The sequence below is a fragment of the Vanessa atalanta genome, chromosome 24 (assembly GCF_905147765.1).
Source record: "Vanessa atalanta chromosome 24, ilVanAtal1.2, whole genome shotgun sequence".
In the NCBI taxonomy this organism is placed as follows: domain Eukaryota; kingdom Metazoa; phylum Arthropoda; class Insecta; order Lepidoptera; family Nymphalidae; genus Vanessa; species Vanessa atalanta.
The window spans coordinates 3,476,568-3,495,166 of record NC_061894.1 but is presented as its reverse complement, the minus strand read 5'-3'; the positions used below and the strand labels follow the sequence as shown (position 1 = coordinate 3,495,166).

Below are 18,599 nucleotides of genomic sequence, written 5' to 3'. Positions count from 1 at the left end.
CCTACTTTATAAAAGTCAATTTTTGAATATTACATTTCATGTCTATATACCCTAACGATGAAGATTGTATTTTCTTTAAATTAAAATAGCAGGTAAAAACAAAATTTTATATTAATTAAATATTTGTTTAATATACAATTAAAAAACAATTACTAAAATCGATTCATAATCGCCTAAAATAACAAGCACAATATGTAACAAGCACATAAAATTAGTCGGAACTGATAATCTCTTTCATCTTTAATCGTCAATGAAATAGACTAATTTTATTTATTCATTGTATTACATATTTTCGCATTTAATTGGACATCAATTTTATACTTTTTACTGATATGTTATTATATTCCTAACATTATCATTAGTTCCAAATTATCTTCGTTTGAATAAAATTATATCGCGCAATGTTTATTTTAAGCTAAGTATATGTTTATTTATTTAAAGAAAAACGTATATTTCAGAAAAAATAATTCAAATATTATGGATTAAAGGTAATTATCGTATCAATAAACAAAGCTATAAGGTTTATTGGCTATGAAATTTGGTTTATCGACATAATGTTCCTACCAAGCCACATGAAAGTGTTTCATGAAAAATTATATTATAAGCTACTGATTTCGATTCTGGAAGAATGCTTAGAAGCATGCAATAAAACGGACTAAGTCGTAAATGAAATAATATAATTTATAATTTTGTTAAGCTCACACATCTGCAATCGCGGAAACAATATTGTACGCTATACACAAAAACAAATTAATTTGGCAATTTATATGCTGAATACATTTTGTACAATAACAACTATAATTTGTCCAAATCAACGTGTGAGCAATGATTTTTGTTAATAATTTACAAAACGTCATAAGAAAAAAATATTCTATAAATATATGTTATCTCTATAACGGAGCAATGGTTAAATAAGTCAGCGTATAAACAGAAGGGTAAAGAGCTCAAACTCAATCAAATACAACACAGTACAGTATAGTTCTCATGTACTTAATTTGTGTTTATAATTCATCTTGTGTTTAGCGATGGAAATCATCGTGGGGAAACTTGTATGTGTCGAATGAAATTCTGCAACTTGCTTGCAAAAATATGCTTTGAAGCTTACATATTGTCGCTTTTCGTTATTGAAACGTATCTGACAATATATTTTAATTTTGGGTGTTCCAAGGAGTCCAATACTTGAGCTTGTTTTGTATCTTATATACAGCAATAGTACAGTAGAAGACGGTAATAAAAATATACTTACAATCAATGAAAATGTTGTTATCAGAGTCATTACTTTTCTCCCGTATCTATCAGTGAGGTAACCCATGGGAGCTCCGAAGATGATTGCCGAGATGTACGTTACAGATGTAACCCAGGATATGTCGCTACTTGTGTAAGGATCTGGCGCAGGGCCTTGAGGTGTTTGAAGAAGTGAGATCATGGGAGACAGCCAACCCTGCACCATGCCGAAGTTGAGCAGTGGAATCGTTACTGAAAAAAAATAATGCAATCAACCGATTGGTTTGAATTTGTTTTGTTTTGTGTTTTGAATTTGGTATCTGAATCGTATTGTTGGTTTTAAGATCGTTCAGATTTGTTCATAAAAATATTTTATCCTAACTGATAGTATTTTGTTGCAATACTAAGATTAGCTTAATTATATTTAATATGTCACCTTCCTTACTTATCATTATTTTGTTTACGCACTACATATATATATTTTTTAGTAGACTACCCTACATTTACATCACGGAATATCCTTGTATTGTTAGCACTGTACTGATATTATTGGGTTATTGTAATATTACTCCTATTATGTACGCATATTCGACTAAATTTTTATACTAATTGTTTTGTAATTTTCTCTGTAAGTGATTTAAATGTAAATATAAATGTCTCTAACCGTTGATTCAACATAATGTAACACAGGATATATGTATATTATTCATTTATATGCATTAATATTTTTGAAACATCTCAATTTTTTAAGAGCCGAGATGGCCCAGTGGTTAGAACGCGTGCATCTTAACCGATGATTTCGGGATCAAACCCAGGCAGGCACCACTGAATTTTCATGTGCTTAATTTGTGTTTATAATTCATCTCGTGCTCGGCGGTGAAGGAAAACATCGTGATGAAACCTGCATGTGTCTAATTTCAACGAAATTCTGCCACATGTGTATTCCGCCAACCCGCATTGGAGCAGCGTGGTGGAATATGCTCCAAACCTTCTCCTCAAAGGGAGAGGAGGCCTTTAGCCCAGCAGTGGGAAAATTTACAGGCTGCTAATGCTAATGCTAATGCAATTTTTTCGATTCGAATTTCGTAGAATACCTTCTACGAAATTCGAAATAAGTATATGTTCTTTACTGTAATTGTATCTGTTACATTAACATTACAGAACACTCACAACAACAGCCGTCATAATTACATACACTTATAATTGTATTTAAGTAACATGACTTTGTATTTTTAAATGTTGAAAAAGAATAACTACTGAGTTTCCGGTTCTTCTCGGTAGAATCTGCATTCCGAACTGGTGGTAGCTTCATTTAATATAGTTTGTCAAATGACGATTCAAAAGTGCTTATAAAAGTCTACTTAAATAAAGTAAATTTTAATTTTGATTTTGATAGAAAGTCACAGAGTTAATTAATATAGATTCTGACTCTGATAGGTTTGGAAAGTAGACTGTGCAAAGCAAATCTTTATTTAACTGACATCAACATAATGTCTAGGTCAAGTAAAGGATCTAATCACGATTCGGAGTTAACAAAATCTGTTTGTGTTTTTTAGTAGTTTCAATAGTACTCAGATTATTTTAGACATGTTTAAAATTAACCTTCTATCAGAGTCAGTACGTCAATGTCGCCAGGATCAGTTCCGGTGATTGACTTTGACAGCTCTAGGCGGTTGAATCGTCGAGCTATTGAACCTTGAAGCAACATTATATGCAAAGTCGCATTTAAAGATCTGAAGACCCGGGGCTACAAAGGAGTAGAGGCCCTAGAGCAGCAAAGGCGTGGAGACCCTAATAATTAAATTATGAATTAATTTGAATATTTAAATTTTAATCAGTAAGGTATTTATTATTTACTCGTATCGGTAACTTTTAAAACAGTAATTAGTAACATTATTATAATTCGACTATATCTAGATATTTGTTGACTCGTCGGAATCTCTGTTGTAGGAGCCCCTCTCGTAGAAGCCCCCGGGGCAGTTCCCTCCCATAAACCCTGTCCTGATTATACAGAACTAATGTTATGTCTTAATGTATTACTAGAGTTCTAAAATAAGTGAATAAGGGATTAAATGCGTAGTGTTCGAGGACGATTTGCATCTAGGTTTTTTTTTTTTAATTTATGCAGAAATTATCTTCTTTGCGTAGTTGTAAAAAGACGTTCTAGCTCATTAAATGCATTACCAGTTTAGAACTGGTTACGAAAAATGCGCCTTAACGCCGCTTAACATTATTTTCCTGTTTATCAAACTTTGTTAATATAAATACTGATTTTCTCATGTTAAATATATGTTAGATATATAATTGATTATAATTACAAAAGATAATAAATTGATTGTGTTTATATCGGGTCACGAAAAGGTAGATTTATGGTCGTGCGAGTTTTATGAATTAATTTTGTTTAATGGTTATCTAATACGTTGACATAGTTCAAAAGTTTCAATATAAGTTAACTGTAGTGACTTGATGTTGACTTTTCGTAAGTTTGGATAGTTACCAAAAAGCAGACCACCATCACATTCTACTGCCAAACAGCAATTAGTATTGTTATGGTCTAGTTTGAAGTGTGAGTGACCCAGTGTAACTACAGATACAAGGGATATAACGTATTAGTTCAAATTTTCCGTGGTTGATGGTGCATTGACAGAATACTTCTTAGAGCATGACCACTTACCATCAGGGTTTATAATATAAGGCAAAATGTAATCGATTATTGCAAATCTGTTACTTTGACAGATTAAAAAAGTGATTGAAACTCATTGCAATTGAAGTTCCATAATAGCCGTGCAGGTGAACTTTCTATTACCTAACTCTTGTATAGCGACAGGTCAGCAATGCGACCGCTAGAGAGATCAGACGCAAGGACAACGATTTTACGCACGCAAGCGCAAAATTGCAAACTTCTAAACTCCGGTTTGCTCAATAATAATCTCTCGGAGGAATAGATAAATTTTAGTGATCCAAACTTAAAGCTGATCATGCACTTCGATGGTTGCTGATATATACATAAGCCAGTACACCACTATCTTATTTACAATTTGCGTAATTATTATTAATATGCAAGACATATTCAAATAACACTTGAAAAAATATAACTTTATAATCTTAATATACAGGGGTTAAAATTATCGCAAATAGTTACCCCTATCACGTCCTAACGGGAATGCGTCGAGTTACCAATAACCCTGTATAATTCGTATAAAAATGGCAAATCTATTTATATAGTATCTTTGTATGCTGTAAGTAATGAGAACAGTGTCATGCTTCAAATCAAAATCCTTTATTCAGTACAGAGTAATTACGCTGTCTTATCGATTATCAAATTAAATACTCCAATTTAGAAAAGAAAACCTGAAAAAACCGGTGAAAAAACCTCAGCGGGTTTCTTTTAGTCAATTTATGATTATTTATATATATTCGATATCAAAAAGAAATAGCTAGAAGGCGTTACATTCCCAAGTCGTACCATGACAATAAAAAAAAATGGATCACGTGGCAAGAAAACTATTGTGTGTAAATAAATATGCACAACTGACGTCAACAACATGGAATAAGTTGGTACAGGACTTCAGTAAATAAAACATTAATAAAGGTTTCAAACATTTAGGTATTTACATTATTTAATCGATTAATCTCGTGTCAGTGTTTATACTGCAACTATCGTTATTAATATCACATATATATTCGCCTCAGCTTGTATTGCTTTGGCTCACTGATTCAAAAAATAACTAATCAAGTATTGTAATTGTATACGCCTTTCTAAACGCTCAAAAAAGACGGAGCTGCTTAGGGAATGAAGTGAAGATGACGAATCATGAATGCTCCATCCTTATTCCAAGCCTTAGGGTAGATTTTCTTCTTCGAATTAAAATTAAATCAAGGTATATCAAATTTTAAATTAACATGGTTATTTTTATTTGGTGGAGCTCGATATTTCGACATTATCTACGTATGTCTTGTTCACGAGACACCAAATAAAAATAAAAACATGTTATATATTCCGTTTTATATACTTGTAGTAATAAAAGGTATATCACATCTTCAATTAAAAGGATCATGAAAATTCGATTCATAATTGACGAACTTATCGAGGTACTTACATCACGTCTTAGGGATTGGTTATCAGGTTTTAGCCATAAAAAATGTCCTTCCTTGGAATACAAATTTAATAGAATTCAATTCAGTAGTTTGACTGTGAATGGGCAACAGAGAGACAGACAGAGTTACTTTTGCATTTATACTATTAGTATATATAAGCTGGAGAGATTATCTTATTTTTATAATTGCCTAATTGTTACAATGTTATTAGCCATAAATCATTTTAAATAGCTATAATGATTGTGTTGATGCTACTCGATAACATGGACTAACATAATTGTTACGTTTTTGTATATAGATATTTCGTGTTTGTCCCTCGTTCTATCACAATACAATTAATTTGCATTCATTACCATAATCGTTTTAAAATACGATTTAATTATCTCCATTACCTATATTAACGGTAATGCAATCACGATGATGACCATCCGACCGATTATATCGATTATTACTTTGAATTTATAAATAAATACTTAATAACGTTAGGCTAACTAAGTGCCAAGTAGAATAGTTTTTTTTTTAATTTAAACACACCACAATATAGAGAAAAAAAGGCAAAAGTAATACTTTATTAAGTCTAACGCGAAAAATTTAAATAATAAAAATAAAGTAAAAGGAGGTCTTATCACTTTGAACTAAATATTGATTTTCATTGATCAAATGTTTGGGGATGTAACCCGAATATTATAATATGGCGGATGGATGAAAAAAAACGCCATAGTGACTAGTTTTTCGTCATCACTCAAATATTCTTTAATTGTTTTATTACTTTTTATATAATCATAGGACGTTTTTTCTTATTTATTTTTTTATAACAAAGTCAAAGATTTGGCAGCCGCCTTCCTGAAGCCATCTTGAGAATTATTGGTCTGCAACCATTGGGATGTTAAAAGGCTAATGTATTTTATTGGGGTACTTTACAAAAAACATATCTTATCTATTATCACCAAAACTTATATGGGTTAGTATTTCTCTATTATAAGATAAGAATGACACAACCCCTCCACTGAGTAGGGTATCGTTTAGAAGATACAAGTAAAACAGAGTAACTACTGAGTTACTTCGGTGCAATGTACGTTCCGAAAAAAATAGTAGATTTACATACAATTAAATTCTGTAACGTGAAAATTAAAAAGCAATTATGAAAAAGAGGAAGGGGAGGGGGGGGGGTTGTTCATCATTCTACTCTACTGAAAACAACACGACAGTTATTAAACTTAATATAATAAGTAATTATAAATTGTTTTGAGTCATTATTATATTACGAATGTTATATGCAATTTTGTCTTTATCCTTGTTCTTAATCACGTTGAATATATTATTACTTCAAGTAAGTATAAATTATTATAAGATGTTTTTTTATTCTATATTTGTCATTTGATATTAAAAATGGCCTTTAGAACAAAAGAACATATGTTGAATACACTTGGTACTGTTCTTTTAACTGCATTATGCTTTTGTTCTAAGCGTATAAAATGACTCTATTGAAACGCCATCGAATGGTTTGTTAAGGGAGGTTAAAATAAGTACATATGTGCATGCATTATTAATTAGTTCAATAATAATAAAAAATATTCTATTGTTTTTTTTTCCATTCTTAAAAAGAGTTTTTTTTTCAGCCTTCGTCGTTAAAAATAGTCAATCGATGTATGAGATACTTGACAATATATATAGTAGTAGTTGTCGTCCGCGGCTTCGCTCGCGTTTTAGAAGTTGGTTGTCATGTGTTAGGCAATAAAAGTCTATGTCTTTCCTCGGAGTTCAAGTTTGCTTCATACCAAATTTCGTCAAATTTTGTTCATTGGTTTGGCAGTGAAGAAGCGACCGACAGACAGACAGAGTTACTTTCACATTTATAATAATGAATGATGATGATACTTGACAGTATATAATAAAATAAAACGAAAATTCGTTTCAAATTTAAAAACCGATAATATCAATTGTAACAGGACATAATATCAGGTTTTAGGGTTAGATGCAAAGCCCTCAAGGTCACGTATGCGTTCGCCCAAACTTACTTTTAATTGCATTTAAAAAATAGTTTAATTGCTTATAAGGCACGGCAAAATATTAAGTGAGATATTTACTTGAGGTTTTATATAAGCTTTTTAAGGAAATCGATAAGCGATTCAAGAAACCTCATACGTTAGCAAACTTTTGTAATAATCATCAGACCTATGACCTTGACCACTTCAGAAGTTATTTTTTATTGTTTTAAAACAATAATATTTAATCGAATAAATGTATCATCGAGCTTAATATTTACTAAGCCAAGTGTTTTAGGAATCAGTTTTACTTGCTTACTAAATTAACAACGAAAAAAATGGTCGCGACGCCTTGTCAACGACGAAACCATTTTAATATTTAATATAAATATTATAAATTTAACTAGCCGACTCGACATACGTGCTGTCTTAACTATAAATGTTGAAACCTAAATAGTATGATTAAAAAATAAATATATTGTTGATTATTCTAATGCTTAATGAATTAATGATACATAATCATTCTAGGCTTTATTTTCTGGCGCGAAAATGAATAGTTATGTTGGCATTCGATTTTGGTATAGAAAAGATAATATGGTCGTTAAGTTTTCTTAAAATTTTCTTATTTTTTTTTTCATTGAAGGACGTCACGACAAAAAGGAATAGCGAAATTGGTCCAGCCAAGGGAAATAGGGATTCATTTTTATTTATATGTACATATATAGACATTTTTCTCTTTATTTGACTGCTCTTTTCTGTTCTCTAATGAGATTCCTTCCACCGTAGACTATCTTTTTTACTTGTATATCATCTGTTTTTAAGATGTTATACGTAACAAAAAAGACTGTAAAAAAAAAGTTTTACAGTCGTGTACCACTAACCTATAAATTAAGTTTTAAGGACACATTCTAGTTGTCTTTCTGTTCCGAGCTCCCATAAATTGTCAAATTCTGAACTTTTTAAAATATATTTTATGTCTATAAAGCGATTTAAGTATTTATTTTATGAAATTTTTTTCTAACCAGGATATATATTATTGGAGAAAGGTCTATTAAATGATTATTTATAGGAGTGTCTAGCATTCTTTGAATTCCTTTTAGATGTAGTCTTGTATTTAGAAAGTGGTCTTAAATATTCTGCAACAAATATTATTATAAAAAACAAGTTTTGTATTATATTTGTAATTTGGACATCGTTAGTGGGTCAGGTGATTTATTAATAGCTTTTTAGGAACCACGAGAACTATAATAATACGATAATTTGTAAGAGTTTCACATTTGTATCGTGCAGATAGATTTATAAAAAAAATATTTGCATACAAAGTTTATTTGTAATGCTAAACGTATTCATTTTATTAGTGCAATTATTTAAAAGAGATATATAATAAGTTTTTTTAGTAGTGTAACTTTACAAAGGAAATTACTAGTAAATTACGCAGAAGCATAGTGCACAATTGCACATGACTGCACATGAGCTACATTACTACTATGGTGATACACGGGCGAGTGCTAAAGTACATCACAAATTGATATAAATGTAAATACGTTACAAAAGCGTGATACTACACTCCACTTTGGTACTCTTAACAACTTTCTTTGACAGAAAACTCTTTTTTTGAGGATGTATTTTAATCTGTTACCTCCGGTTAAGCAGTCGTTTTTTTTATGGCATTGGTTGGCCATATGGGCCACCTGATGGTAAGTGGTCACCACCGCCCATAGACAAAGCCGGTGTAAGAAATATTAACCATTCCTTACATCACCTATGCGCCACCAACCTTGGGAACTAAGATGTTATGTCCCTTGTGCCTGTGATTACACTGGCTCACTCACCCTTCTAACCGGAATACAACAATACAGTGTACTTTTATTTGGCGGTAGAATATCTAGCTTACTGATAAGGTCATATATACGTTTATTATATTTAGATGAAGGTCGATAATATAATGTCATATCGATATAAAAATATGTTCTCAACAAGAATTAAATTAATTAAAAATATTACCTTTTATCTTATAGTGTCTATCGCAATGGCAATAGAAGTAAAAATAAATAAACATCTTTAACCTTGAATTGCCATGACATAATTGGGCAATGTCTATAATATTCTATAGTATTAGAGTAAAATTGGAATTCCTTTTGAACGTTTGAATGTCGGCGAAATTGTTATCAGAAATTTAGAAGCAAAATTAAGTGTCTGGTAGAAGTTATCTGTAATAGTGTTGTATAAATAAAGACATTAATCGGGAGCCGTTTGTAGTGCATAATATAGCAGAACTATTAGCAAATCGCGTGGAATATGTAAATCTGAGGTTTATTTATTTTTAATTCTTCTGCGATTAGAAGGAGCTTGACACGATTGACGAACTTACAGTATTGACCTGATGAATCAATCAAAATGTACTTGTTCTAATAGAAATTTCTCAAACACACGTTAATTCTCTTTTTAAAAGACTATATTTGATTAATCGGAATTTAGACTTATCGAGAAGACCGGTCAGAAACTTAGTAAAGGTATATTAATAAAATACGTTTACATTTTGTGCTTGATATTCAACAAAAACACGCTCTCTTATCAAATATATAATACTGTATTGAGCGAATAATTTATACGAATATTATAAATGCGATGTCTGTTTGTTACGCGTTTACCGCCGAACCATTGAATCAAATTTGATGAATTTTGGTAAAAAATTAGCTCGAACCCCAAGGAGAAGATCGGCTTTTTAACACCTAACGCCTGATGATAAACCCTTAAAACACGAGCGAACAACAACAAGAACAGGTGATAACTAGGATAGTTTATATATTTACGGGTGAGTAGATCGCTTGGCGATTGGGATCTATTGGGATAAATTCCATATTTTAAAGTTCAGTAGTTTCCGAAACGGTGGTAGCTTCAAATTTAATAGAACAGTGTAAGATGACGTTTCAAAAGTCATTTCATGAGCATACTTGAATGAAGTTTATTTCGGTTTTGATTTTTGATTTAATTGTCACAGAGTATTAATGTTTATCAAAATAAATGTAGGGTAAATATAAACTACCGTTTATAATTTGCAATTCTAACCGTACCTAGTCGTCCTCGGCTATTAGATCGTTCGAATTGAATTGATACAGATCTTATAATATTATTACTATTATTTAAGAAATGTATATGTTTTTCATAACAACATTAATTTAGTAAGTGATATTACGCTATTATTTTTTATCCGGATTTGCTTAATTGAGCTGTCCCCTGAGGGCTTAACGCGTACGCCCTAAAACACGATGAGGCTACAATAACGTAATAATTTTTCATCTAGTACTAAGGAAATATATTGTGAGTGATGGATAGACCAACACGAATGTGGTCCTATAGGGTTTTCGATTAATTACCGGATGTAAGGAACCCTAAGAACATAAAAAAAAAATATATAAATATTAATATAGGTATTTTAAAATTAGTGATTAAGTGTTTTATAATTAATAAAAATGAAAATATAGTGTAGTGTGATAAAACAATACCAATGGTAAATTCGTTTCATATGTAGAAGCAGCCTTATTTAAGGGTCATTGTACTTTATAAAATAAGAGTATGCATTTGTACTTTGGTCCGCAATGTGACGTACTAACCTGTTTATTATTTTTATCAACATTCGATTCTGGTTTAAATCGGTCCGTAGAGTATGTAAAGCTGAAAACATACGGAGCTCCTACGAAACACCGTTACACGGTGGAGTCTCGAGCATATTATTGTTTGAAAGAATCCTAATTGATTAAATTAATTAAAATTAAAGATAAATATTCTTTAATTTTAATATTAATATTTAAAAGTAAAATTAAACTTTTTCGTTTGTTTGTATTGAAAAAGGCTGTCTGTACGTTTTGATCTTTTAAACGACGCAACGGATTTTGATGTGGTTTTCATCAACAAACAGAGCGATTCAAGAGGAAGGTGTATAGATACGCATATTATAGTAGAGAAAAGCCGAGAATTGCAACTATCGTAGCTGAGAAAAAAGGAATTTTCCTTCTATATAAAAGTTGTTTATAGATACTTATTGTTGCCCGTTGATACCCGTGTGACGCTCGTTTCACGACCGTAATATTTTTTTATTTTTTTATTTACGGTAGGCGGTCGAGCAAATAGGCCATTTGCTCGACCGATGGTAAGGCAGACAATTACGCTGTAAGAAATATTAACCATTCCTTACATCACCAATGCTGACGCTGTTATGAAGTTAACGAACCAAACTAAAGGTTTCAATTTAAATTTGTATATAAAGCTTTTATTTTTCTTGGTAAAAATAATAATTTCAAAGGCGTCTTAAACATTGGTGCAGTTTATGAGTCCTTCAATGTAGGTACGGTATTATACGTCAAAGTGCTAATTAATATAAACCGTGCTAAATGAGGATTTGTTATGACATTTTATGTAAATCAAAATTAAATACAAAACGTTTTTTTCGTTCGCTTTAGTAACCATTTTCGTGTTATTTCACTCTCTATCTCATCTCTCTTTTCATCATTATATGATGAAAAGTTTCGGCTTAAAAATAGACATGTTTCATTTAGTAACAAGTTAAATAAACTTAGTTGAGTTTGTAAGGATACTAAGCCAAAGTTATATTAAACTAGTTGTCGCACGCGGCTTCGTTCGCGTTTAAGGGGTTGGTTGGTTGGTCGTCATGTAATAGTTATAAGAAAACAAAACACACACATAAGTCACATTCAAGAAAGATACACAAGAGGCGACTTTGACTAAAACAGCGATCTCTTCCAAGCAACCGTAGGAAGAGGAAAGAAACAGAGGTAAAAAGAGGTAAGGATATACATAGTAGAGATAAACATAATATATAAATATCCCTCTGTCGGGTATTTCAATAAATTCTTTGATATAAAAAAATCTCTTCCTCTATCAGTAATTTTTAAATGAGTAATTAATAAACGTAAAAATTATCGCATACCAAATTTGGATTTTAATACATCTACACATATCTTGCACTAAAATTATGAAGTCGTTCGAATTGTGGGGTTACTCTCTTGTGGACTCCAAGGCGCTGTTGCTAAGCCCCCTTAATCTAGCCCTGGTATTGATAGTGTTCCTGTTTACTGTTTCCTATATATAACAAAATTATCGTAACGATGCGACATCTACGAAGTAAAGTAGGTAGGGTGACTACTGCCATTTTAGATTAAAAAAAATATGATATATATCAAGTTTAAAATATATATTTTATATGACGTTTATTAAGTAAATTATTAGTTTGTACATATGCAAGGCGTGGGTTTTGGAGGTTAAAACACCACCCGAAATTTTTACAAAGTAAAGTAGAATCTCAGGTATCGTACTATCAAAAATATTTCATGTTAATGAAATAAATCTTAATTTAAGTGCATAAGAATTATTAACATTAAGTCCTTAAATATATGCATATATCAATTAAAAATAGTTACTGCATAAATATTAACCGATATATATGTTATATTATACTTCTATATTTTAATTAAACAATAAATTATCTTTTGTTTCTTAAAAAAATATTCCGTTTAACGTATCATTTCCTCACACGGGAGTTTTAAAGTAAGGTCTTCTCTTTACCTCCGGCTGGTATGTTATGTCCCCGGTCCAACACTCAACCACCTCCATGTGCATAATTATGCGTTATCTTTATACTCTATTCCAACAATAACAGAAAAAAAGCCAAATAAATAACATTTGGCAGTAAATTGACGCGATTTGGCTAGAAGCTTGATTAACCTATGATATTCTCTATGGATTAGCGAAAAAATGTCGCTTTGAATGACGACGAATTTGTTATCGGAATTTTAGAAGTAAAATTAAACTAGAAATATGTAGTAAAGTGTAATAGTGTTGTATTATAAATAAAGATATATGGTTCATAAACTCTTACTATTGCTTAATGTAGCTGAGTTTATAGCAAATCGCATGAAATACGTTTATCTAAAGTTTGTTTATCTTCGTTCCTACTTCTATTGGAATAGGCTATATGTACTAAGTCCAATACCACACCTTCTACCTAATCAATAGGTATATTAGGGCATAATGGAAGGTTCAGCGATTGACGATGAAATTATTTTAAAACAAAAATATTTAATGTAGCACTTTGTATATATATTTTTTAAATTCTTGTATTAATTGTTTTTATGTCATAAATAAGTTTTTAATTGCGAAATATGTTTCGGAGTCTGTATTGAATTCGCTCTTGGGCAACGCACTGAAGACCTTAAAGTTCAATTACCTGATTTGCTTTAATTATAAAATCGTGACAGAGGTTTTAATACTTTTTAATTGTAAAACAGGTTTTATTAATTTTTTGTGCAATAAAGTTAAATCATCTTAGATGTTTTATTTTGTTTTAGCATTGTTTAGCGGACGGGAAATTAGGTAATTTGATAGTAAGTGTGTGCTCATATTGACGCCGTAAGATATGTTAACTTTTCCTTACATCGCCAATGCGCCACCAACCTTGGAAACTAACATGTTATGTCCCTTGTATCTGTAGTTACACTGGCTAACTAAGTCTTCAAATCGGAACATAACAATACTATATATCGCTGTGTGGCCGTAGAATATATGATGAGTGGGGAAAATAATAACACATATATAATTTTTTTGTAAATATGTAGAGAACACACAGATGTACAAATGGTAATAATTAATACTATATATTATTAAATTCAATACACATATTGTTATAACTAATTTATTTTGCACACATTTTTAAATGTGAATTCAAAATGGTATGTGATATAAATTTCTGATAATAGAATTACAGTAGCAATTAACACATCCTTCGTAACTGATACGTCACAAATGATGTCATATCTTGTCAAAAGTATATCATTTTTATAAGCTGACTGATACGTACGAAACTGGACTTAGGCGGTATTTATATTTCTATCAACAAGGAAAGACCCGATATGGGGAATATATGTTTCTTTTTTTATACGAATTTGGCAACCGCATAAGTGGTAACAATTCCCCATTGACGGTGGTGGCATTTGAAATTGTCATTTCTTACATAACCAATGCGCCACCAACTTTGGGAACTGAGATATCACGTCTCTTGTCATCTGTACACGGGCTCACTTGCACTCCAAACCAGAATATAACAATACTAATTATACTACTGTTACTGTTTGGCGGTAGAATTTATGATGAGTGGGTAGTATCTAAACAGACGGGCTTCCACAAAGCCCTACCACCAAGTAAATCGAAGATATAAGTTCGAATTGGATATGCACAACATCAATGAATTCCTTCTTGCCTTCTCTAATTTGCACGTAATTCTGGCATATCCAATATATTCACCAAACTGAAACGTGCTCCGTTTAGCTCCGGGTAGCGGGTTAAGCAAGCAATCTTGTGCAATAAATAATATTTTCTGATTTTTTTAGTATAAGTTTGGAGGTAGACTTTTTGAATGATATGATCACTTTTACGCTTGAACACTTTCCGTGTCGTACTTGCTGTATTCGTGGAATTATAAGGAATAGTGAGTACAATTAATTAAGTTAATAACAACTAACATATATCTATGCGTGTTATATTAAAATATGCATATCGATAGAAATATCGTATATATTATTGGAACGTAGTTGAGTGAACTTGCAAAAATCGTCACATACGGAAAAGCGTTATGCCCCCTCTGGGCGATTCCCTCTTTATCTCTGCTTCGTTCTATATACAGTTTTATAAAAAAATATTTTAATATTTTTTTTATAACAATTAATTTATTTTTATTTAATTATTCTCGAATGTTATTGTTTTATTTCAATTTATATGTAAATGAATACGATTCGTTCCGACCGGCACTCGAACACTACTCGTTTTAATATATTATTTTTTGCTTGTATGCCTAATGATTCATGTATTGTAAGTTTACTTTAATGTAAGTAAAATATTGTATTAATAATAGTAGTAATAAATATTAAATTATGTTTATAAACTTAAACACAAAATGTTATGGCAATAAAGCGTACCCGACTAATCAAAATAACGGGATTACGAGTATACAAAAATACTTTAAGTACGGAACCATCTCATAATAATTTATATTTTTATTATTTTTAAAACAACGACGTCGCCGGTTATTACGGCTTTTTTACCTCTTGCAAAGATTCACATCAGAAATATAAAAACACAATAGAAAATCAAGATGTCTTTAATATTTGGAATTATTAAACGCTATTGGACGCTTAAGTCACTAGTTCACTTCACTCGTTTATTGAGGAAGATCTTAGGCTTATATTGTAGGTGTGATACTAGTGTCTAAGTAGTGTCTAAGTAGTCATCATATATTCTACCGTCAAATAGCAACACTCAGTATTGTTGTGTTCCAGTTTAAAGGAAGAGTGAGCCAGTGTAAACGATAACTATATCTTGGTTCAAAAAGTTAGTGGCGCATTTAAAATAAGAGAGAATCAAATTATCTAATGTCTTTACGCGAGGATGACTTCTTACCATAAGGCGGCCAATCTCAGGAGACATATGTTTGCACAAACGTTCCTCGGTCTTATAATCCGACATGAAAATTCGACACGACCGACAATAGTTTAAGCGTAGGATAACGCGGCTTTTATTCTTGATGTAGGTATAAGTAGTATTTAAGGTATTTGTAGGTATCATTTGGTTTATTTTAATTTTGTCTGCGAGCATGAATACTAAAGCAGCGTGCTACATCACTAAGCTTATCCTATATCCTTTTCTCAGCTGAGAGACCTCCACGGGCTGCAGATAAACTTAAGTTTAACATTATACAATTAAAACTTAATGTATGATGATTAAAGATCAGCTTATTATATTAAAGTGTTTGTTCCGGTAAAACCCACTTTTAATTTGCTTCACTCGAGTAATGATCTTCTATTAAATTTTATCATTATTATTTTTTATTTGTTTTTGTTTTCAAAGAATATCTGGTTATAAATTGATATGAATTTTCTTTTTAAAATAAGATATTTAAATAAAAAGAAGGGAGGCCGTGGGCATGTATTAGTAATAAATGTAATTTGTTGGGTGCAGTCCTGGGATTGATTGTGTTTCTATCAAAATATTTGTTTAGATATCTTTATTTAAGTTATTAGAACATTTAAAAAATGCAAATATATTTTTTATACATATTTAATAACCTTTATTATATTAAATAGTCTAATAATAAAATAATACATTTATGTACTCAATTGCTTTGAAGTATTTTACTTACTGAAGTATTTTAATTACTCAGAAATAAAGATTAATGGTTTCGAGCTTGACAGATGCAATACAGTTTTTAGTAACGCAGTGTCATTATTTTGTTTTCTACGAAATTTTGTTAAATATTGTAAAAAATCTTGAATAAATCGTCAAAAAAATACAAAAACGAAAAATAATCTGTTCTTTACCTTAGAAATGCAATTATTAAACATGTTCCAATTTCTAGACGTTAAAAAAATTGTTCTAATTCTTATTTTGAATAAATTTCTATTTTTTAAATTTCTATTTGCATATATATATATAAATAAATAGATTTTACGATAAATAAAAACTATAGTTAAGTAAACAATACTTAATATTATGATATTATTAATCTATCAACGTATGATTGATGAATAGATCTAATAGGTAGTCATTGTTAATTTTATTATAAAGTCATCGTTAATGTCATTCATTCCTTTATCTAAAATGAACGTATGATTATGTCGTACCAGTTCATTGAAAAATTTAAAAATGGAAGCTCTGTTTCCAAGAATTCCATGTTCAAAATAACATGAAATATCTTTTTTTATATATTACTGATTTTTTTTGTAATAAAACTACCTGAAAAGTTACTTGACCAATATACATAAAACGTATAGCAGAAGATACCGCACGTTTCGGAGAAGGTTTAATATATTATTAGTAAATATTCGCAGTTTCGCACGCTATTGACGTTAAAAGCGTGATTTCATGTTCTTGTTAAGTTTAAATTACAAGTCAACACGTAGTAATAATTCATATTTATGTAAATGGCAACAATTAATGTAATGATTTGTTATTGTTAAATTATTACGGTTAATATACAATCATTCATTCATTCGCTTAGCGAACATTTAAAATTACATTCATCTCCATAACAGAAAATAAATAAAAAAATGTAATTCGAAGTATTTATGACTGAATGTACATTATTAAATAAGTAATTAGTAAATAGTTTTAATAAATTAAAAAATAAACTCTGTCTTTTATTTAATGCATTATTTTAAAGAAAAATAAAAAAGTTAATGTAAATAATATTTCCGTAAACTGGTAAAAAAAGTTTGGAAATGAAGAATAAACTTACATTTAAAAAAGGTCTGAAAAAATATCAACGATTTTTTTTTATATAAAATGATATCAATTACTACTGTACTAATTGTAAGTTGTCACAGATCATAATTTATAATAGAAATTATTGTTTACAAAATCATTATTTAAACGATACGACACGATATGATATGATGTAAATATTAAAATAATATTTTGAACAATTCTGTTTAAATGATTCCAATTAATTTTGCAAATAAATTATTTTACCCTGATTCACCGTTAAAATGACATTTGAGATCGTTTTAGCTTTATACCGTCAAAGGATCATTTTATTTCAGATCGAAGATGAAGCTGCAACAACTTAAGCGAACTTTTTTAATTACGAAATATTTTAAAAATATCTGAATTAATAATGCCTAGAAGATATTGAAAACTAATTTAATAAAAAAATATAATTATTAATCGAACTCACTTATAATTGCGAATAGATATTGATTTATTCGGGTCCCATTCTGCCACATGAATTTTGAAATTAGAAAATTCATTTTGAATTTTAACTTTTTTTTTTTAGTTCGCCACTAGTTTAACAACATTCACCCAATCACTGCTGCGTCTTCCTTCATACTGACTTGCGACGGTAGATGAATGGAAGATGGTAAAAAACATTCGCTCATTTGTATTGCGTTCCTCATTCCGACAATATTGATTTAAATAATTATCTTAACTAACTTGCTCGGTGATAATAAAGTATTTTTATTTTCTTTATTGCAATTTTTCCAAAAAGTTTTATTTTGCACTGTTGCTTTATGATGTATACATGCTTTTGCCATATTATAATACAATAATTAATATAATTTACTTTATATATAGAATTCGCTTAAATATAGAAACTTCATCAGAAACTTTGAAGGCAATAACCAAAAATAACATTTTTTTTAAGGAATTACCTAAAACTGTCGTTTGCTTAGGCTGGGTTAAATGAATTCATGAAGACAACTGTAGATGATAAAACAGCTTGAAAAG

General features: G+C 30.2%; 1 protein-coding gene across 1 annotated transcript in view; it reads right to left on the bottom strand.

Annotated features, from left to right (window-relative positions):
* The window catches only part of LOC125073397 (facilitated trehalose transporter Tret1-like), a 28,948-nt gene extending 10,760 nt beyond the window's left edge, over positions 1 to 18,188 (bottom strand). The window contains exons 1-2 of the mRNA XM_047684213.1: positions 18,049 to 18,188; positions 1,247 to 1,476 (exon numbers count right to left, since the gene is read on the bottom strand). Coding sequence (XP_047540169.1) covers positions 1,247 to 1,476; positions 18,049 to 18,121 — 303 coding nt within the window. The 5' untranslated portion in view covers positions 18,122 to 18,188. The remainder of the gene's footprint in view (positions 1 to 1,246; positions 1,477 to 18,048) is intronic.
* Positions 18,189 to 18,599: the final 411 nt, after the last annotated feature.